This window comes from Lissotriton vulgaris, chromosome 8 (assembly GCF_964263255.1).
Source record: "Lissotriton vulgaris chromosome 8, aLisVul1.2, whole genome shotgun sequence".
Classification (NCBI taxonomy): Eukaryota; Metazoa; Chordata; class Amphibia; order Caudata; family Salamandridae; genus Lissotriton; species Lissotriton vulgaris.
Window position 1 is genome coordinate 1,483,590,708 of NC_141696.1, and position 20,882 is coordinate 1,483,611,589.

At 48.1% G+C, this 20,882-nt stretch overlaps 1 protein-coding gene across 1 annotated transcript in view; it reads left to right on the forward strand.

Moving 5' to 3' along the window:
• MAEL (maelstrom spermatogenic transposon silencer) overlaps positions 1-20,882 on the forward strand; it is a 1,196,692-nt gene that overhangs the window by 502,756 nt on the left and 673,054 nt on the right. Inside the window, exon 5 of the mRNA XM_086935541.1 lies at positions 16,401-16,442. Within this exon, the coding sequence (XP_086791667.1) occupies positions 16,401-16,442 (42 nt within the window). The remainder of the gene's footprint in view (positions 1-16,400; positions 16,443-20,882) is intronic.

Below are 20,882 nucleotides of genomic sequence, written 5' to 3' on the forward strand. Positions count from 1 at the left end.
AAGAGCAAAACAGAGAAAAAATACGAAGAAACACACCCCAACTACCCCCCACCCTGCACCCCTGCATCAGACTATGATCCACCCCAACTAGCAGTGTGCCTGTCGCCCCTTAACTAACCTACAAAAAGCCCACAGAGGAGAAAAGAGGCATCCCATCCCCCCCCGTCATCCCCCATATCAATAACAGAATGAGTCAATTAAAGCAGCAATGTCAAAAGCCGAAGCTCCTCACGGCAACCCAGTTCTCGGAAGACAAGTAGCCAAGTAATCATCCCTGCGCTGCCGCGCCTCCGGTGGCTTCCTCCGTCTGGTCGGTCGATTCAGGACGTTCCTGGGGCAGGGTGTCGAGCCAGTGTCCCACGTCGTCTGGAAAGTCAAAAAAGAAGGTCCGGTGGTCACGCTCAATGCGAAGCTTGGCAGGATAGAGCATAGAGTATCGCAGGCCCATTTCCCTCAGTCTCCGTTTCACCCCGGTGAAGCTCTGGCGCTGTTTCTGAACGGCCTGGGTGAAGTCCGGGAAGAAGTTCACTTCAGAGTTCTGGAAACGGAGAGGGCCCGCAGTCCTCGATGCTTGCAGGATAGCGTCTCTGTCCCTATAATTGAACAGCCTCGCGATGATGGGGCGAGGGGTAGCTCCCGATTTTGGCGGCCCACCCGGGATCCTGTGGGCCCGTTCCACAGAAAAGAATTTGCTCAGGCCCCCCGGTGTTAAGTGTTTCACCACCAGATCCTCCACGAAGAGCTCAGTCGAGTCCTCCTCGGCCTTTTCCGGTACTCCGGTGATGCGAACATTTTGGCGCCGCGCGCGACCCTCGAACTCGTCCAGCCGACGCGCCAGCATGCCGTTTGCCTGTTTCAGGTTTCGCACCACTGACTGGATGTCAGATACATCCGTGACCAGGCTGGATGTCTTAAGGTCCAAAGATTTCACCCGGTCATTAGTTTTCCCGAGGTCCGTCCTGATGAGGTTAAGCTCAATTTTCAGAGAGTCGACCTTGCTGGACAGTTCCTCGCGAAGTGTGTGCACCTCTGTCCTCACCCCTGATATCGCGCCCATGACGTCCCGGAGCGTTATCTCGGAGTCGTCCGGCGAGTCATCCCTTCTCGGGTCCTTTGTGCGGACCACCAGTACCGGTGATCCTTTAGACTGGGAGAATCGCTCAGGAATAGTGGACTGGGACTGAGATGGCTTCCTGTTGAGCCGCTGAGTCTTGTCTGCGTCCGAGCCACCCTTGCCCGCCATGTTGGCAATCACGGGACGGGGGGGACACCAGGCGCGAAAGAATCCAGTAGAGTACGCCCTATGCACACAGCGAGTTCTCCAAGGTCCAGAATTGAGGTCGCCCAGCAAGGCGCTCAGGGATCAGGAGCACCCCTCGGGTCAAAGTAGCGTAGGCAGGGAGGTACCACGTGGAGACACCGCTGCAACCCACCCCGGTCACAAGCGGCGCGGGAGGAGCCTCCGGGAGCCGTCGACACAACTGAGGCTAGGAATGTCCAATTTACATTCCGAAAGCGGGTGCCGCATCAGGACCGGCTTAGCAACCGATTCCCACAATCGTGGGACAGGATAGAGAGCAGGATTATTTCGGAAGATCGGGAGGTCTTCGGAGCTCCGAGCTTACGCGGCCATCTTGGTTGGCAGCGAAGCTCCTCCCCGGTACATCTTTTGTTAGGGTACTCAGGGAGCTGCTCAATTCATTAATATATAAAATAAAAAGCAGGGGGCCAGCACACATCCCTGTCTGACCCCCCCTGCCAATGCTGATATCGCTAGAAACTTCTCCAGATTGATTAATACGCACACGCGCTCTTAGGTCGCTATGGAGATAAGATAAAAAATGAACCAAATAATCATCTAAACCATAGTTAAGAAGGATGGGCCATAAACGGGAACGATTTACAAAATCAAAGGCAGAACTTAAATCCATAATCTAAAATATAATGGGGATTTTTTAGCGATTTTATATTTTGCCATTATCAAATTTAAGTTCAAACATTGTTCTACCTTGCCCACACTACTGCGGAAACAAAGCTGGCTTGGGTGTAGGATTTTACTTTCATCTGCCCAGGTTCTGATTCTTTTAAAGATTACCCTACCCAAGACTTTCAGGGTATTCTCAATTAATGATATAGGGCGATAGCACCCAGGATCCAGCCTGTCGCCTTTTTTGAAAATAGGTACAATAGTGCTGCATGACCATGTTTCTGGGATAGATTCATTTGTTAGGTTGTTAAAAACATTACATAACAGTGGGGCCCAAAATTTAATTTCACATTTTAATTGATCAATCGAAAGCCCATCAGGACCAGGGGCTTTGTTACCAGCACTTTCTGTAATGGCATCCTCGACCTCAAACCGAGAGATGTTCAAAGGGGTTAGGGGGGGAGGGGTTACCGTGTGGTTGCCAGATACAGCATAGATTTTAGAAAAATGGTCAACCCACACAGAGCCAATGATATTACAATTAATTGGTGTTATATTTGAACCTAAAGATCTTAGGTTCTTTACCTCCCTCCAAAACCCCGTTGTGTCTTTTAGGTCAGCCATATGTGCAAGGGATTCCCAATGATCCTTAACTAATTCATTAGATCTGACGCGTAGGGTCGATTTGTACTCTGCTCTGAGCAACCTTACCTGGGAAATGTCCCTTGGTTCAGATTTGAGTGCAGCCCTTAAATTCTGGTTTGCTCTAGAGCAAGAGGCATCAAACCATCTCGGGGTTTCCACAGGATCCCTAGGTACAGGTTTAGAAATCTCACTTTTTATTGCGGAGCAGAGTTCACTAAATGATTTAATCACATTACCCCCACAACTATCGATAGTAAGGCAATTAGCAATCAGTGCTGGGTGTTTTTTAATTACCTTTGCCAGGATTCCCCTGTTATCCACTCCCCTCCAAACAACACTTAGTTTGTCCGTTGAAGCTTCCAAATTTGTTGCTCCAATTTCATTTTGTGGTAGATTACCCCCAAAAAATTTTAGGTGGATTACAATAGGATATTGGTCACTGTATACTTTGCACACTACCTCAGCTTTAGTTAAAGCATCGGCAAGGGGGGGTGAAACAAATATATAATCAATCGTTGTTGCACTCCCATGGCCAATAAATGTGGGAATCGGGGCAGTGCTTATTTCAGTACCAGCACACTCCATGCAATTTACAAGTTCTCTAGTTGCAAGGAGATTCAATAATTCTGCGCCTCTCCTACAGGGGGGATTTCTTGAGTGTATATGTGCGTTGAAATCCCCTCCTAAACAAATACCATCGAATTTCCCATATTTCCGTCCCTCCACTATTTCATCAATACAATCAAACAAGTGTATAAAATTGCGATTAGGTTGAGATAAAGAATCATTATTGTAGAAATAAATCAGACATAACCTTACCCTCTTTGTATATATCAATGCCATAAAACTTAGACAATTAGTTTGTATTACTTCAATTTTGGTGTCTGCAGATATTTAGCCCAAATCGATAAGCCCCCACTGGGTCGACCTAGAGAGGGGGCCAATACAATCCTGTTATGGCAACTGTACCCTTCGAATAACAAGTCGGCTGTACACCAGGTTTCGTGAAACATTAGCACATTGTGGCAGTTTACCCAGTCCTTCCAAGTTTTAATTTCCATCTTTGCCTTCAAGCCGGCAATGTTCCAGCTAAGGATTGACACGTTTTTATCAGGCCGTGAACAGATATCCTGGTTGGACACTTGGGTAGATACTATTTGATTCACCAATGGGTTGCATTGTTGGTTTAAAGGCAAAGGAGAGTCCGATGATGTCAAAGATACCTCAAACGGTGCTTCCTGTACCAAATCGAACTCAGGGGCCACAACAACTGTATCATCATCAGTGACTGACAGTCAATCCAAGGTACCCAAGTCGCGAAGTATCGAAAATCTATTTTGCAGAGGAAACAAGGGAGGTGGCTGCATCATTCTATGTGGGGGTCTGTAAAAATAACTCGGCGGTAGGGGGGTCACCACAGTAGATGGACCAGGCTGGACAAAGTTCTTGTTCAACAGAAATTTTACAGTGCCAGGGTTCCTAAAGTTAACTATAATACAGTCCCCATTGATGTTTTTAAAGAGAGGACCAACCCAGGTTACCCGACGTGTGGATATAATTTCTTTAGATATATCGTAGCCGACCCCCTTATGCTTGGTTAACCAGTCAATACATTTGTTGTGTAACTGAACCCAAGATTCTCCTTGCCCCTCCCTAAGCGGTGGTATACCAGCCAGAACCAAGACGTAGGGGCATGCCTCAGGAGGAAGATGTAAGGCAGGACCTTGATGTTTAAAAGGCCTGTTGTCCTCATGCTAAGTCTTATGCTGGCCGGGATTGGGGGGACCTTCTGCTTGTTTGTGCCTGTAACAGAATTACATTTCTGGTTATTTTTAATGGCGCTAGGAGCGGTGGAAGACGGTTGAGGAATAGACGACAAACTTGGGGCAGAATTGTTTTTCCTTGTGTTTACTTCCACCGTGGGTGTTGTAGGTAGGGACGGACTACTAGCAGTCGGTAATTCTTTGGCCCCATTTGTTGTAAGTGAATTACAGTTTTTAATACGATCACCACTAGAAAAGGCACTGGTAATAGACTCCAGGTCTTTTAGCAGACGATCGCCTCTGATTTTATCTAGGCATACCGTACCCTTTCTCTTAGCGTCATCATTTTTCATAAGGGTTTCCATTCTATCAAGTCTCTTAAAAATAGTATTAAATTGCTTGATCATTTGACCTTCAAGTTGTTTAAAAATTGTCGGCAATAGTCTCAATAAGATTTCCCTTTGATTTGGAATGAAGACTACTTTCATTTGGGAATTCTGTCTGTGTAGAGATGGTATTGGAATTTATGCCATCATTTATTACAATAGTATCGCAATGGTCTCCCAAATCAGAGCAAGCTGACAGACCCTGTTTGCTGGTGTTTCTTCCCCCTGGTCCACATACTCTGTGGGGTTGGCTGGTTTTTACTCCTAGGGGGCTCCTTCCTTTTGTTTATTGTGGACTTAACTGGTCCCCTTTTTCGATTAGCTCCAGTGTTCTCAGTTGTATCAATGCTCATAGTGGTTGTTGGTGATGCTAATTGCGAGACAGGATCAGGAACAACAACGGAGGCTGTGTTAATGGTGTTTCCATCCTTTGGTAGGTCAGACAAGCTAAAAACAGGATTAGCTTTTACCACGATTACTTCAGGAAATAAGTGCGTAGTGTCATTTGGACTAACTATTATACTAGGTTGGTTAATGGTAAGTGAGCCCATAGAAAGCCTCCTCTCAGTTTCTGCGATCTCATTGAAGGCAGTGTCTATTAATGTCTCAAACGAGAGTTGGAAAGATGCAGGGGTTACAGTGTCCTGTATATCAGTGTCTGTGGTATTACTTATGGCGTTGCGTTTTCCCATTATTACAGCAGTGGGCTCACCTTGGTAATGAACGTTAGATGGGTGGCCCGCCCGACCACTGTTGACCACTGTTGACCACTGTTGACCACTGTTGACCACGGTTGACCTCTGAGGGCCTCAGAATGCCCGCCCTTTGCCCGGGCTTAGCCCCGGGCGCTCCCGCGACGCAGGGGGTGGCAGTGCTTTTAATGTGCCCCCGGGCGCTCCGATGACTGTGTCAGGGTGCGCCGCCGCAGGTGGTGATGGGAAAGCGAGTCCTCCGCTCGGCGGCCACTAGATTCAAAGGAGCGGCGGCGGGAGGACTCGCGATGCAGGGCGCTGGACCCGTTTGAGGAAGACAAATGCTGATACAGTTACTGACGCAGTCTCAGTCCCCAAGGGTTCCGGTGGCAAAAAGATCCCGCTTCCGCCGGGGGTAGCAGTGCTTTTATTGCGCCTCCGGGCGCTCCGATGACGGCGTCAGGGTGCGCCGCCGCAGGTGGTGATGGGAAAGCGAGTCCTCCGCTCGGCGGCCGCTAGATTCAAAGGAGCGGCGGCGGGAGGACCCGCGATGCAGGGCGCTGGACCCGTTTGAGGAAGACAAATGCTGATACAGGGGCTGACGCAGTCTCATTCCCCAAGCGTTCCGGTGGCAAAAAGATCCCGCTTCCGCCGGGGGTGGCAGTGCTTTTAATGCGCCTCCGGGCGCTCCGATGACGGGGTCAGGGTGCGCTGCCGCAGGTGGTGATGGGAAAGCGAGTCCTCCTCTCGGCGGCCGCTAGATTCAAAGGAGCGGCGGCGGGAGGACTCTCGATGCAGAGCGCTGGACCCGTTTGAGGAAGACAAATGCTGATACAGGGACTGACGCAGTCTCCGTCCCCAAGGGTTCCGGTGGCAAAAAGATCCCGCTTCCGCCGGGGGTGGGAGTGCTTTTAATGCGCCTCCAGGCGCTCCGATGACGGCGTCAGGGTGCGCCGCCGCAGGTGGTGATGGGAAAGCGAGTCCTCTGCTCGGCGGCCGCTAGATTCAAAGGAGTGGCGGCGGGAGGACTCGCGATGCAGGGCGCTGGACCCGTTTGAGGAAGACAAATGCTGATACAGGGACTGACGCAGTCTCAGTCCCCAAGAGTTCTGGTGGCAAAAAGATCTTCTTGTCTGTACACGGCGTCTTCCACAAAAGCTGTTTGTTAGACCTGAGGTAATTCCTTCACCGTCGACGACTGCTACAGCGTTAACGTAGACTGTCACCACATCGACGGCCGCTTCTTTGATGGGCTCGCTGTTAACTCTGACGACGGCATCACCATCGAGACCATCTCAGACGATTAGACCTTCATCGACTGGCCTTCCTCCCTCCGCGATAATTTCTACAACCACTGCCTCAACGGTACAGTCGACCGGCCTGTTGACAGGAGAAGAAATCCATTTGAACTTCCTAAAGTTCAAGGCTATTCAAAAATGTCTCCGCTGTCATCTACTCGTTAGCTTGATTTCCAGGACTCTGAGAGTGACTGCACGTTTGGCCCTGCATATAGTCCTTCCCAGTTAAAGGTCAAATGTCAGGATTTTGATGATGACATAGGACATTAATCCAGCCTCATACCTTTCAGGAGAGTATTCTTTCACTGACTCAGCAGCAGCCAGAATTTTTCCAGGAGTGGTAAGCCTATGAGGGAGACGAATCTGGTCATTTTTAGGAACCATATATTACCGTTCCAGTGTCATTTGTAACAGACTTGCGTCACGTGCTAAATGACTACTATAGACACATTTCCTGAGGCAAATGCTCCGCGACATACTCCACTGCCTCTGCAGGCTCCAGTGGAACACGTCGGACAAGTGACTCCCAAATCCACGAGGGAAAAGCCTCCTCCTTTCGTTATTCATTATGAATCATCGAATGTGGACGAACAGATAGAGGAAGGAGAGATACACACTGATGTTGACACCAAGGACGAATGGGATGATTATGTAGTTATCACACAGTCTTCTCCTATCTTCCTGCTGAAATCTGGAGCTTTCATGAGCTTTTAGAACATGGCTTGAGGCACTTTGTTATACCCATGCCAGTTAAACAGACAGTGTTTCTTATGACTAAGCCATGCACTCAACGATCCATTAGGGCAATTCCCATAGTGGATTACTTATGGCAGGAGGTTCTAAAACTGATGTGAACATCAGCATCTATCCCAGTAGTCATCCCGAAGCTGGGTAAAAAGTACAAAGCCCTGGGTAATTCACCCACATGCCTCATCCGTCATCCTAGACTGGATTCAGTAATCAGGCTGCTCCTCGAAAATCTAAAAATCCAGCATCTCAATGTACTGCACCCCCGGATAAAGGAGGACTTCTGGACAACAAAGGAAAAAGGTTTGCCGACCTGGCAGCCACTTCTATAAGAGCCTCCAACGCTATGGCCATTCTGGGTAGGTCCGACACCTCTTCGCTCCTAGAACATGTTCCCAAAGATAAGAAGGAAGCAAGGGACATCTTATCGGAAGGGGAAAGAGCTTCCACTGATGATCGATATTGCGACGGATATCTCCAACTTCATTCCGGCAAATTGCAGGAGCAGTGGTGTTGAGGCGTCTGGGTGTCTGAAGGCAACTAGCTTCCGTCCTGAGGTTCAGGCTAAGGTGCTAGGTATGCCTTTTGACGGCAAATGCCTATTTGGTTATCATATAGTTGAAGCACTTCAAGCTATAAAAAAAGTACAGAGACGCTGCTAAATCCCTGGCAACGCTACAACGTCATCGTTTAAAGTCCTTTATGGCCGAGTTCGAGGGCAGTACGTATCCAGACCCCAGTTTCAACAGAGGGTCCAACATTACCCTCAAACATTCTATCAGGCGTACAATCAACCTTACAGGTCAGGCACTGCATCGTTCTGTTTGCGACCCACCGGTCGTTAAAGGCAGCAATCTGCCGGAAGACTACAAGGTTCTAACAAGAAGCAATGAGTTTCTCTAAGCCCCCACCACTACAGTCCCACAAAATTTCTAACCAACCTGCTCAAACTTCTTGAAAATTGGACGCCATCTCGTCGGACAGATGGGTTCTGGATGTCTTCGTCATGGCCATACTCTAGAGTTTGTTCAGTATCCTCCAACTACCCCTCCTCCAAAGGTCCTACATCGTCCTCTGCCAGATCTCAAAATTGAAATAAAAATTCTCTCCAAACGCACCATAGAAAAGGTACCCTTACATCAGCGCAATCAGGGGTTTTATTCCCACTTCTTCGTAATGTTAAAGACCGGAAAATGGAGACCGGTCTTGGACCTCCGGTTACTAAACAAATTAATCAAAAAACAATCATTTCAGAGGGCTTCCCTTCGGTTTGAAATTGGCCCCTAGAGTCTTCACCAAATGCATGTCGCCAATAGCGGTCTTTCTGAGACGCTCAGGTCACCAGATATTCTCCTACCTGTACGATTGGTTAATAAAAGATACTTCATTTCAGGCAGCCATGAAATGTACTCAAACTTGCCGGAATCTCTTCCAGTCACTGGGCCTCCACCTTGATCTAGAAAGGTCCCCTCTCCTTCCAATTCTGTCTTTCCTAAGAGCTCGCATCGATACAAATCTTGGCAAAGCTTTTCCAACTCTCAAAAGGGTCTTGCGTCTCCAGGGAATGACAAACCTATCGTCAATAAGGTCAGTTTCTGTCAAAGTACAAATCTATGTTGGGGTTGATGTTCTCATGCTTTCAACTAATTCCCAATTGCAGTCTTCATATGCGCCCACTGCAAGAGCAACTGGACACTCAATGGATTCAATCCAAGGGGTCATCCATCATGATTCAAATCTCGATGGCTGAGAGCTGCAATGTCTTGGTGGGAGATGGAGAAAAACCTGACTCTGGCCTGTCCTTCATTCACTCAACTCCTCAGTTTGTGATGATGGATGTCTCCATGGGGGTTCGGTAGCTCAACTCCAAGAGCTTCAAGTGCACAGCAAACGGTCCAAACAGGAATCGAAATGCCACATAAACCTTCTAGAGTTAAGAGCGGTGTTCTTGGGCCTCAAATTATATATATCTCATCCCTCTCACTCTCACCCTCTCCCTCTCAAGAAGCGTGGCTCAATGGTTAGAGCGGCAGACCCTGATGCAGAGGTCTTGCCCGGGACCAGGGTTCAATTCCCGCCTCGGCGGCTCTTGGACTCCATTTCCCCGGACCTGATAATTCTCGCCTCAGTGCCTAGTCTAATCATGGGTCCCACTCTGTGACTCTGGGCAATAGCTTGCTTAATCTCCACAACGGCCCCAGCAGCGCTGTGGATGCCTGGCTTCACTTTAGGGAGTGCCCAGGAGTGGACATTTCACAGGAAAGTGAGGATGGATTCACAGCGATATGAATACAGCGCTACGAGGCCTCCGGGTAGAAGTGCGCTATATAAATACTGTACAATCTACATTTACTCACTCTCCCTCTCCTCCAGTGCAATTTTGTCAGGAATCTAATCAGGGCATAAGTAAACCCAGATGCTAAAACCAAATTACAGTATGTAAAAATAGTTATAAAATATGCATATAAAGAAATATGGAAATAGTTAAAATGCCATAAGATCAATAAATATTTGCTCACTTGTGTTCAAAATCTGAGGTGTGGTGGCTCTTTGGAGAGGGTTACTCTGAGGTCTCTGCTGTGATTGGCTGAACTTTGGATGTTATAAAATGAGGTTGATAGTGCTCAGTTGAATTTTCTCTCTAAGGAGCTGTATGTAATGTGTTTCAGTACTATTTCTACTGTTACTGTGAGACTCCCACCATGACGACGGGCAAGATTAATGCATGTGAATCTATTAACACCTTCAATGCTACAGCAATTCATCCCGGATGCTGCACTTCCTTGAATCCCATTGTTCATGACGAGCTCAGCTAGTCATGAGCACACGAGCAATGTACTGTATGACGAGCTGAGCTCGTCATGAGCATGGAAGGTGTTCAAGCTATCCATATTGGAGAACCGCAGTGTACATGTAAGTAACTTTTTGTATATACACGTGGATTTTATCTCGACAAAGAATGGTGGTGTATGCACAGTGATCGGTCGTCAGTGCCGTGTTCAGTATAAAGATTTTGGAGAAACATAGAATGCAACATATTATGGATAGTATTGGCAATGTACAGGAGATGAAGAGTGGGAATTGGATTTTGTCTTTTTGGCATTTGGGGTTGGATACTTCAACAACTGATTTACCTTATTGTGGTATTAGTAAAGGAAAAACAGTGCAGAAAAGGACGTTATCTAGATCAGGGGTCTGAATCAGTTGCTCGTGAGCTACTGTAGCTCTTAAGCTACCTTTAAGTATCCCACCTGTGTGCACACCAGCTTATTAAATTGGAAAGCTTTTGCTTGGTTGAATTAATTTACACAACAAAATTATGATTATAAAACAGTAATATTTAGTAGCTCTCAGTGCGTTTCATTGAACATAAGTAGTTCTCAGTATAGAAAAGGTTGGAGATTCTTGATCTAGATGGATTATTTTATATATCAAACAATGCCGTGGCTCAGAAAGATGCACAGGAGGGTCGTGGGGCTCTTTCAGCTAGAGCAAAGTCAACATCTGCTTTGGCTAGTTGAATTGGTGTAATCTGCAGAGTGATCACTTGGTCATACCTTCGCCAGACGCTATTATTTGTCTTCGGAGATGAGGGATGACACATTTTGCCTTGTCTAAGCTGCAGCACTCTCTAGTATAACCATCAATTGAGTCCTTCCTTTCCAGAGGTGCCTAACTTAGAATCTATTCACAAGGTGAGAAATCTGAAAGTAAAAGTATTCATCAGAAGAAAATGCTACTGTAACTGTATGTACCTGCAGATTACTCACCTGCCTGCCCCTTCCATTGGGATAGGGCTATGGAAGAAAGCTGTCCACACTATTCTAACTACTGGGAGAATTCTCAAGGCTAGGAATCTGCAGGCAGATGGAATATTTACCAGAACTAGTTTCCGGTGGTAAGGACGTCTCCCTTTATCACCATTGATGAATGTGAGTTTACAGTTCAGTGCACCAATAGGAGTCCAGCAGCAAGCAACAATCGGACTGAAAAGGTAGAGTGGGAGTTAAGATGAGGAGAGGCTCAATTTCTATAGGATTGGTTTCAAGTGATGTGAAGTGATCCTGCCTTGATCCCGTCCAGGGTTTTACCAATACATAGGACATCTATGGTTGTGGTAATCTTAAATTAGACCTGTGTATCAGCCACTTATTGATAAAATAGGATTCCTGAAGTCTTGAGTAGGACAGAGGGGTTATATATTGAGTGAAAATATTAGAGAAGCTGATCTTGCAAGGGAGCTGTCAATTTGATTCTGTTGTAGTTTGGTCCAGCAAAAGGTGAAACATTTGAGGACCACGCCTTCAATGCAATTGTGCTCATAAGTAGTGAGTGATTTACTGAATTGTGTCCAACTGAAAGTTTTTGACAGACCAAAAGGAAGCAGTTGCCATTATCTAGATCGCATCATCTACCACTTGGAACAAGGCAGTGTTTTATTTTGCAGGTCTCTTTGAAGCTTTACTGAAAATAAGCATTGAAAAAACTGAGATGTGTCAATGTCAACAATTTCTTCAGTATAAGACTGACTAATCCAGTTTTTAGACCACCTCTGCTTAGTTGGAAAACACTCCTTGTGTAAAAGAGACTCACTAATAGTCCAACAGGTCAAGAGATGGAAGGTCAGACATTTATCGATTGTTCTGTGGGATGAGGTCCATGAAATGCTTTGAATTGGTTTAATGTTTAATAGTTCATCTTCATTTGTTAGTGAGGTAGTGAAAGTTCAATGAAGATAACTTTCTAATCAAATAATTTTGTGAGCTCTCTTGATTTGGCCACAGGATCTTCAAATGGAACGGAGGGAGGAGTATTATTCATCCCTTTAAATAGACCTATGGACTGTTTTGGTAGTATCAGTCCAGGGGTTCCAGGGGAGAAGGTGAGGAGATATGGAGGGTTGGTTGTTTCCATTTGCATGCCAGTGTTCGTAAGAATTTTTTTTTCCAAAGACATGTTACGAAAACCATGGCACAAAATGTGTGGGCCGTTTTATGGTATCCATTTGGTTGTAAGAATGGGTAGGGGATCCAGGACCTCAGTCCGATATTCTGTTTGGAGCTGGAGAGATTTACATCATGAGGATTGATCAGAGATTGTATAAAGCCAGTCCAGGAAATTTAATAAGAGCTATTCATTTTTAGTTGGCCACAGAGTCTTGCCCGTCTGCGCCCGTCCACGACAGGACCCGCTGGACGTGGCTGGACTCTGACCCCTCTCCAGGCCGTTCTCCTGTTTATCATGCTGTGCTACACCAGAGACAGTCTGGCTGCCATCAACCGGTCTGGGGTGACTTGCACTGCGCCTCGTGTGGATCCCTTATGCGGCCCTTATACGTGTGGATGCGGATGTCTCACACTTTCTGCCCCCGTAAGTAGGGACTGTAGGGATGATATCGCTGTGGCCATCAGTCCACAGTCTTGTATCAGCATCTGGAACTTAAACGCTAGGTCGCTTGTCAGGCACCATCTAGATATTTTCGATCTGCTAGATAAGGATGCTCCTGACTTATTTTGCCTGACGGAGACCTGGCTGCAGGATGCCGACTCGGCCGTTGTCAATCTGGCCTTCCCGCCGGAATACTCGGTATTCACTTAGAACCGAGCTTCTAGAGGCGGAGGAATAGCCCTTGCGTTTAAGTCCTGCTATTCATGTACGTGGCATGGTCAAAAAATCCCGGGTTGCGAAAGTGCATTGTTTAAGGTAGCTATTACACCTAATTTCACCCTGTCGGGGCTACTGATATATCGGCCCCCAGGGAGTGAAGTGGCTTTTAGAGCGGCGCTACTGGACGCCATTAGTGAACTGGCTGCGGGGTGCTCCAATTTCTCCATCATTGGAGATTTAAATCTGCACTTTGACAACATAGCTAGCCCCATTGTGTCCAGTTTTGTGGCCGATCTTGAGGCGCTCCAGCTGATTCAGCTGGTGGCACAGCCCACCCATTCAGGAGGTCATACCCTCGATCCGTTTTTTACCAATCTTACGGAAGCCTGCATTTCCAGCTACACACCTCTAGCATGGACTGATCATTATTTGATACAGATCCATTGCCCTACACCGGCTATACAACCTAAGCCATTGGTGTGTTCTATTCCAAGACGTCGTTGGAATAAACTCAAGCTGGACGAGTTTTTCCATCTCCTATCGGCCGACTCATTTGACATCACGGGGTCGGCTGATCAGGTCTATGACAGGTTTTGTCATTGGGTTTCTAGGGCTTTAGACACACTCATTCCCATGGTATGCTGTAAAACTGGAACCGGCAAAGCCAGCCCTTGGTACGATGACGCGCTACGGGCACTGAAGGTTTCTTGTAGGCGTGCAGAACGGGCCTGGCGCAAGTCTTATAACAGCATGAAGAAGGTTCTCTACCTGTCTACGGTGAAACTGTATCACCGGGCAGTGTGCAGAACCCGTGCCGCCTTCTATGCTGAACAATTTAGGACGAGTTCGAACCCGTCTAAGGCTATTTTCAAGGTGCTGAAAGACCTCACGGCCAAAAAGGTAACTTCGACGCACCAGAGCTCGGTGGAGCACTGTGAAAAACTGGCAGAGTTCTTTCTGGAAAAGGTTAATGCCATTTATCGAGCCTTTCCGGTGGCCACCCCCTCGGCTAATCCACCTTTTAAGCCGTTACCATCTGAGGGGTTGCATTCCTATCCTAACACCTGATAGTCTCGACATCTTGGCTCGTCAGGTGAAGTCTGGCTCCCCAGAGGACCCGCTTTGCCCAGCTGTGTTCAAAGACCTAGCGGTACATGAGATATCGCCGCTATGCTCTCTGATCAACTCGTCACTCACATCTGGCGAGGTCCCACTGAAGTGGAAGCGAGCCATGGTTCGTCCTATCCTCAAGAAACCCAGCTTGGACGGTAGCAAGCCTGAGAGCTATCGGCCAATTTCACTCCTGCCGTGGCCGGCCAAGGTGACTGAGGCGCATGTCAACGCAGTCCTCTCGGAACATCTCCGCCATGCAGATATCCTCGATGCTACGCAGAATGGGTTTAGGGCCGGTCATAGCACGGAGACGGCTCTGCTTTATATGGTGGAGCATCTTCGCTCCGTGCTTGACGCGGGACAAACGGCAGCGCTGGTGCTACTAGACCTGAGCGCTGCCTTTGACACCGTCTCGCACCCGATCCTTCTGCGGCGCTTAGAGGAGGCTGGTGTCACCGGCATTGCTCTCCAGTGGTCCGGTCGTTTTTAGCCAATCGGGCCTTTAGCGTGACCGTCCCACCTTACCAGTCCAAATTCCATCCGTTGAACCTGGGGGTCCCCCAAGGCTCCTCGCTGAGTCCTACGTTGTTCAATCTTTACGTAAGGCCGCTGGCTGAGGTTGTCAGGCAATGGGGTATGACGATGGTGTCATACGCCGATGACACCCAGCTAGCGGTTACGATCAGCGGGGATGCCGAAGTCGATGCCCCCAGGTTTCAACAAGGACTGCGGGCGGTCGCCAGCTGGATGACGTCCAACTGTCTCCAGCTGAACGCTAGTAATACCGAGGTCATGGTCTTTGGCAAACAACCGGAACTTTGGGGAGAGAGATGGTGGCCAGGAGATCTGGGTCCTGCTCCCATCCCAGTCGCCGAGCTTAAGAACCTCGGGGTCTGGCTGGACCCTACCCTTACGTTTGTGTGTCATACCAAACGTACGGCGGCCTGCTGCTTTGGTATTCTGCGTGGGCTTCGCCCAGTGCTTAAGTTTTTCGATGCCCCCACGAGGCAGCTCATGATCCAAGCCACTGTCATCTCTAGGCTGGATTATGCGAGTTCCCTACTGGTTGGACTGAATCAGGCAGAGATTGGGCGTTTACAACGGATCCAGAACGGCGCAGCTAGATCGGTGGTAGGCTTACCAAGATTCTGCCCTACCTCTAGCACTTTGCGTTCACTGCACTTTTTCCCGGTGGCCCAGCGGATCCAGTTTAAGGTCCTCTGTGTCGCCTACAAGATTCTGAAGGGGTCCCCAGCAACGATTCTTATGGCTCTTCTAGCTCATTACACCCCAACCCGAGCCTTAAGATCTGCGGACTTGGAACTGGCTGTTGTGCCACGCTTTAAACGGAGTAGGGCAGGAGGGCGTTCGTTTCAAGTTCGCGCGGCGGTTCTGTGGAACTCCCTGCCCCCGGCGATTCGTGCCGAGAGGGACCTGCTCTCTTTTCGTCGTGCGGTGAAAACTTTCTTATTCCCTTAGTTTTTACACTGTTTGATTATTGTTTTCGTTGTGTTGTGCTGCTGCCTTGTCGGGCGCCAGGACGCTCCTTAGCTGGAGCATCTGTGCGCCAAATAAAAACGCATAACATAACATAACATAACACAGGTTTTATGATGTTAGTTGTTCACTAAGAAAATCATTCAATTACCAGGACAAGAGGTTCAAAATCACCCTTTGTGTGTGGGCTCACTGGTAAAACTGTCTTGGACCTCTTAATTTTCTGAAGAGGAATGATGACACTAAGTAGACTAGAATACATCCAAGCTAGAGTCCGTTTAAAAAGTTAGTATGACCCTGCTTGCAATTTCTCATTAAATAGGCTTTTACAATCTTTGCAATGCTCTCGTGAAATGGAATCCTAGATGGAATATCTGCTGGTACACTTCATAATTGTAGTTATGTCATGTTAGTGTGGGGTAATCATTTAGACCCTTGTGATGTTGGAACCTTTTAAGATTGATAAAATACTATGATGGGCAAAGTAGATCAATATCCAATACACCAATGGAGAGGATTCCCATCTATGGCAAAGCAGGGTTACTCAAATGTAACATTTAATTTTTCATGCTAGTTAAACCACTTGCTCTGTTTGTGCATTAAAAAATCAGACTTATCTGCATTTATAGACAAATTGCTTTAACTGCAAAGGTGATGCTTAGTGGGAAATGCAAACTGGTGCATTATCCAGTGAGATTAATAGAATGTTTTAACTTTTCTTGCAGGAGCAATTCCTCGTGGGTTCCGCTTTCATTGTCAAGCTGCAAGTGAGTACCTAAAGCACCACTGTAACTATTTGCATATTTCAGCGCGACCTCGCTCAGGCTATTGGAATAATATTTGCCTGTGTGTGTGCATTTGTCTCTACTGCTCACTCGATCATTGTTGTTTGGGTCTGTGCTTTTGCTTGAATTGCATTTCTCTCTCGACGCATTTGGGTTTCTGCTGCCCCTGTCTGCCTTTCCCCTTTGACCCTCCATTTTGTTGTTGTTATTCCCTGGCCCGCCCCTCATCCACACTACTGCCTCCCTGCTGCCCCTCCCACGCTCCGCCCCCTCCACTGTCCATTTATGTCAGATGGTCCCACGTGCAGCGTCCATGCGCTACGGCCGCGCCAAAGGTAAGCCCGTCTACGCACGTCCGCGCCTGGCCCGCGCCCAGCGCCAGACCCCCTGGCCCCCGTAATGCCCAGCCCACTCGCATCACTTACGATGCCACCACCCTCCTAGCCTTTAACCCCGGCCGCTCCCCCAACTGCGTCCAAGCCGTTCCTGGACACACCCATGGACCCTTCTCTTGCAACTCCTGCAAGTTCGACGGCACCAAGAACAACTCCTCATCCACTAACACCAACCAGATATCTGACACCAACCACCTTAAATGCATCCTGCTCAACACCCGTTTGGTCCACAGGCACGCCATCGACCTCTGGAATCTACTAGACACCATTTCACCGGACGTCGCCTTCCTAACAGAAACATGGATGAATGCCTCTTCAGCCCCAGACATCACCATTGCCATTCCGGAAGGATACAAGATCATCCGAAAGGACCGCATCAAGCATATAGGAGGAGGCATCGCTATAGTCCATAAGAACTCCATCCGCATCTCAACCAGCTCAGACGTCAACCTCGCTAGCGCCGAACACCTTCACTTCCAGATGCACACCGACCCCAAGACCACACTCGGAGGCACCCTCCTCTACCGGCCTCCAGGACCCCTTGCACAATTCAGTGACGACATCACTGACTTTATCACCCCACACGCCCTCCCCTCCGAGAACTACATTCTATTGGGAGACCTCAATTTTCACCTGGAAAAGAGCAACGACAGCAACGCCACCACCCTTCTGGATAACCTCGCCAACCTCGGACTCAAACAACTTGTCTCTACGCCCACCCACATCGCAGGTCACACGCTCGACCCTATCTTCACCTCCAGCAAACATGTCTCATTCAGTCACACCTCAGCTCTTCACTGGACAGACCACAGCTGCGTTCACTTTACCTACAATAAGACCACAATCCACAACCATCCTCAACCCACCCTGCGAAGAAACTGGAACAAAATCACCAGCGACCAGATCTCCTCATCGCTTCTACTAAACCCCCCCGCCCACTCCTCAAACCCCGACCAAGCAGCCATCAATCTCACCCAATGGCTATCCAACAGCGCCGACATCCTAGCACCGTTGAAAAAACGCCAAATCAAGCTAGGCAGCAAAAACGCATCCTGGTTCAACGATGATCTTAAGAAATCAAAGAAACACTGTCGCTCCCTCGAAAAGGCCTGGAAAAAAGATCCTAACACCAGCACCAGGGACGCCTTCAAAAACGCCACCCGCATACACCACCAACTAATCCGGTCTGCCAAGAAAGCCGCATTCAAAGACCGTCTAGATAACAACGCCCACAACAGCAAGGAATTATTCAACATCGTCAAAGAATTCACCAACCCCATTGCCAACTCCAACGACATCACCCCCTCCCAAGCCCTCTGCGACTCCCTAGCTTCCTTCTTCCACAACAAAATCGCAGACATCCACAACAGCTTCGACAATCGACCCGAAGACCAACCCACCCAATCTTCTGCAGGACCTTCATCCCCCTTGAACATCCTTAACGACTGGAACCCAATCTCCACTGAGGACACCATCCGCCTGATGAACTCCATCCACTCAGGATCCCCAACTGACCCATGCCCTCACCACATCTTCAACAAAGCAGATTCCATCATAGCACCACACCTCCGAGATGTCATCAACTACTCCCTCAACTCCGCCACCTTCCCGGAAAGCTGGAAACACGCCGAACTTAGCGCCCTTCTGAAAAAACCCACAGCTGACCCCTCCGAACTCAAAAACTACCGCCCCATCTCGCTCCTTCCATTCCCGGCCAAAGTCATTGAGAAAGCTGTCAACAACCAGCTCGCCGCCTTCCTCGAAACCAACAAATCCCTCGACTCCTCACAATCCGGCTTCCGAGCCAAACACAGCACTGAAACCGCCCTCATCGCAGCAACAGACGACATTCGAACTCTACTGGACAATGGAGACAGTCGCCCTCATCCTCCTCGACCTCTCCGCTGCCTTCGACACAGTCTGTCACAACACCCTTCTACAGCGCCTCAGAGACGTAGGAATCCAAGGAAAAGCACTGGAATGGATCACCTCGTTCCTCACCGGAAGAACACAGAGTCCGCCTCCCACCATTCAAGTCAAAGGCCTCTGAAGTCATCTGCGGCGTGCCACAAGGATCGTCACTCAGCCCCACCCTCTTCAACGTTTACATGAGCCCCCTTGCGGCCATCGCTCGCCAACACAATCTCAACATCATCTCCTACGCGGATGACACTCAACTGATCCTATAGCTCACCAAAGACCCTAACACCGCCAAAACCAACTTACACGAAGGAATGAAAGAAGTAGCCGAGTGGATGAAGCACAGCTGTCTGAAACTGATTTCCGACAAAACAGAAGTCCTCATCTTAGGCACCTCCCCCTCCGCCTGGGATGACTCTTGGTGGCCAGAAGCCCTTGGAAAAGCCCCCATCCCGACGGACCACGCACGGAACCTGGGTGTCATCCTGGACTCCTCACTCTCGATGACCAGACAAGTCAACGCAGTTTCATCATCTTGCTTCAACATTCTTCGCATACTCAAAAAAATATTTCGCTGGATCCCCACCGAAACTAGAAAAACGGTCACCCACGCACTGGTCACGAGCCGCATGGACTACGGAAACACACTATACGCCGGTACCACCACAAAACTCCAGAAAAAACTCCAACGCATCCAGAACGCTTCAGCCAGGCTCATACTAGACATCCCGCGTAAAGAACACATCTCTGGCCACCTGAAAAACCTCCACTGGCTCCCCGTAAATAAGAGGATTACTTTCCGCCTCCTAACCCACGCACACAAAGCACTTTACAAACTTGGACCAGATTGCCTCAACACACGACTGTCCTTCTACACCCCCTCCTGTCAGCTGCGATCCTCCAACCAAGCCCTTGCCACTGTACCTCGCATCAACAAAACCACCATGGGAGGTAGATCCTTCTCCTACCTGGCAGCTAAAACCTGGGACTCACTTCCCACTCACCTTCGCCTTACTCAAAACCACCTAGCATTCAGAAAGCAACTTAAAACTTGGATATTCGACAAGTAACTCCCCACCCTCCCTCTAGCGCCTTGAGACCCTATGGGTATGTAGCGCTCTATATAAATCTCTTGACTTGACTTGACTGACTAAAAGCGGAGCTCTGGCTGGCTTTTTTAATCCTTTACTTTTGGCTTATAAGATAAAATTTTACAACGGGCAGATGCACCATGTGTGTGTATGTCTGAGATCAGGCAAGGATTTCAGAAATTACTGATTTTTCTTTTGCAGGCATTTTAAATGTTAACTGTGTCCTATATGACATCCCACACTTTTCTCTATCCTATCAAGCTTTCATACTAAGTTTGCTTTATCACAACATGATTGGGTACTTTCATGAACCAAAATCTATAACTTCAATTGATCTGAGTACTTTTCTTCCGTTGTTCTATTGTCTTGCCTCAGGATACCGGCCACTAAACTCTCTGCCATTTTCGTGTCTGTGCATTGCTTCCATGCAATCATTGCCAGAATTCTGTTTTTGCCTGTCTGGTTCCTTGCTTTGGTTCTTGGCTCACATTTCCCCATACACTGAACTTAAATGCAGGCTTGTGATGAATCCTTGGAATCAGAATAGGTGTCAGAAAGGATGCATAAAGATGTCGGCTTGCGGTAAGTGGTCTGTTCAATACAAGTTAAGGTGAAGCAGGGAGCATAGTTATCTCTCGCTTGAGTATTGAAACTATGAGCTGGAATTGGCGAAGTCTGCAACTTCGACATTGAGTAGGTTTACATAATGGACTCTTGGAACCATTAATTGGAGACATACAAATGATATAACCTACACCCACATGAAGGTGGTGTGGTAGTCTGATGACAACTTCCTAAGGGAGACCGTTTAAATAATTTGGAGTCAAAACATTGACAAACCCTCCCAAATGGTTAGTATTTACAACTAACAAGAATGGTTTGTGAATCTGCTTCAACTTCCCTCATTTATTCGGTCTATATTAATTAATCTGACCATTGGGAATTCTATAGTGTCTTATGCAGTATACATTGTAAATACAGTCACCATTTGAGCCGTGTCTGCACTATACTCACCT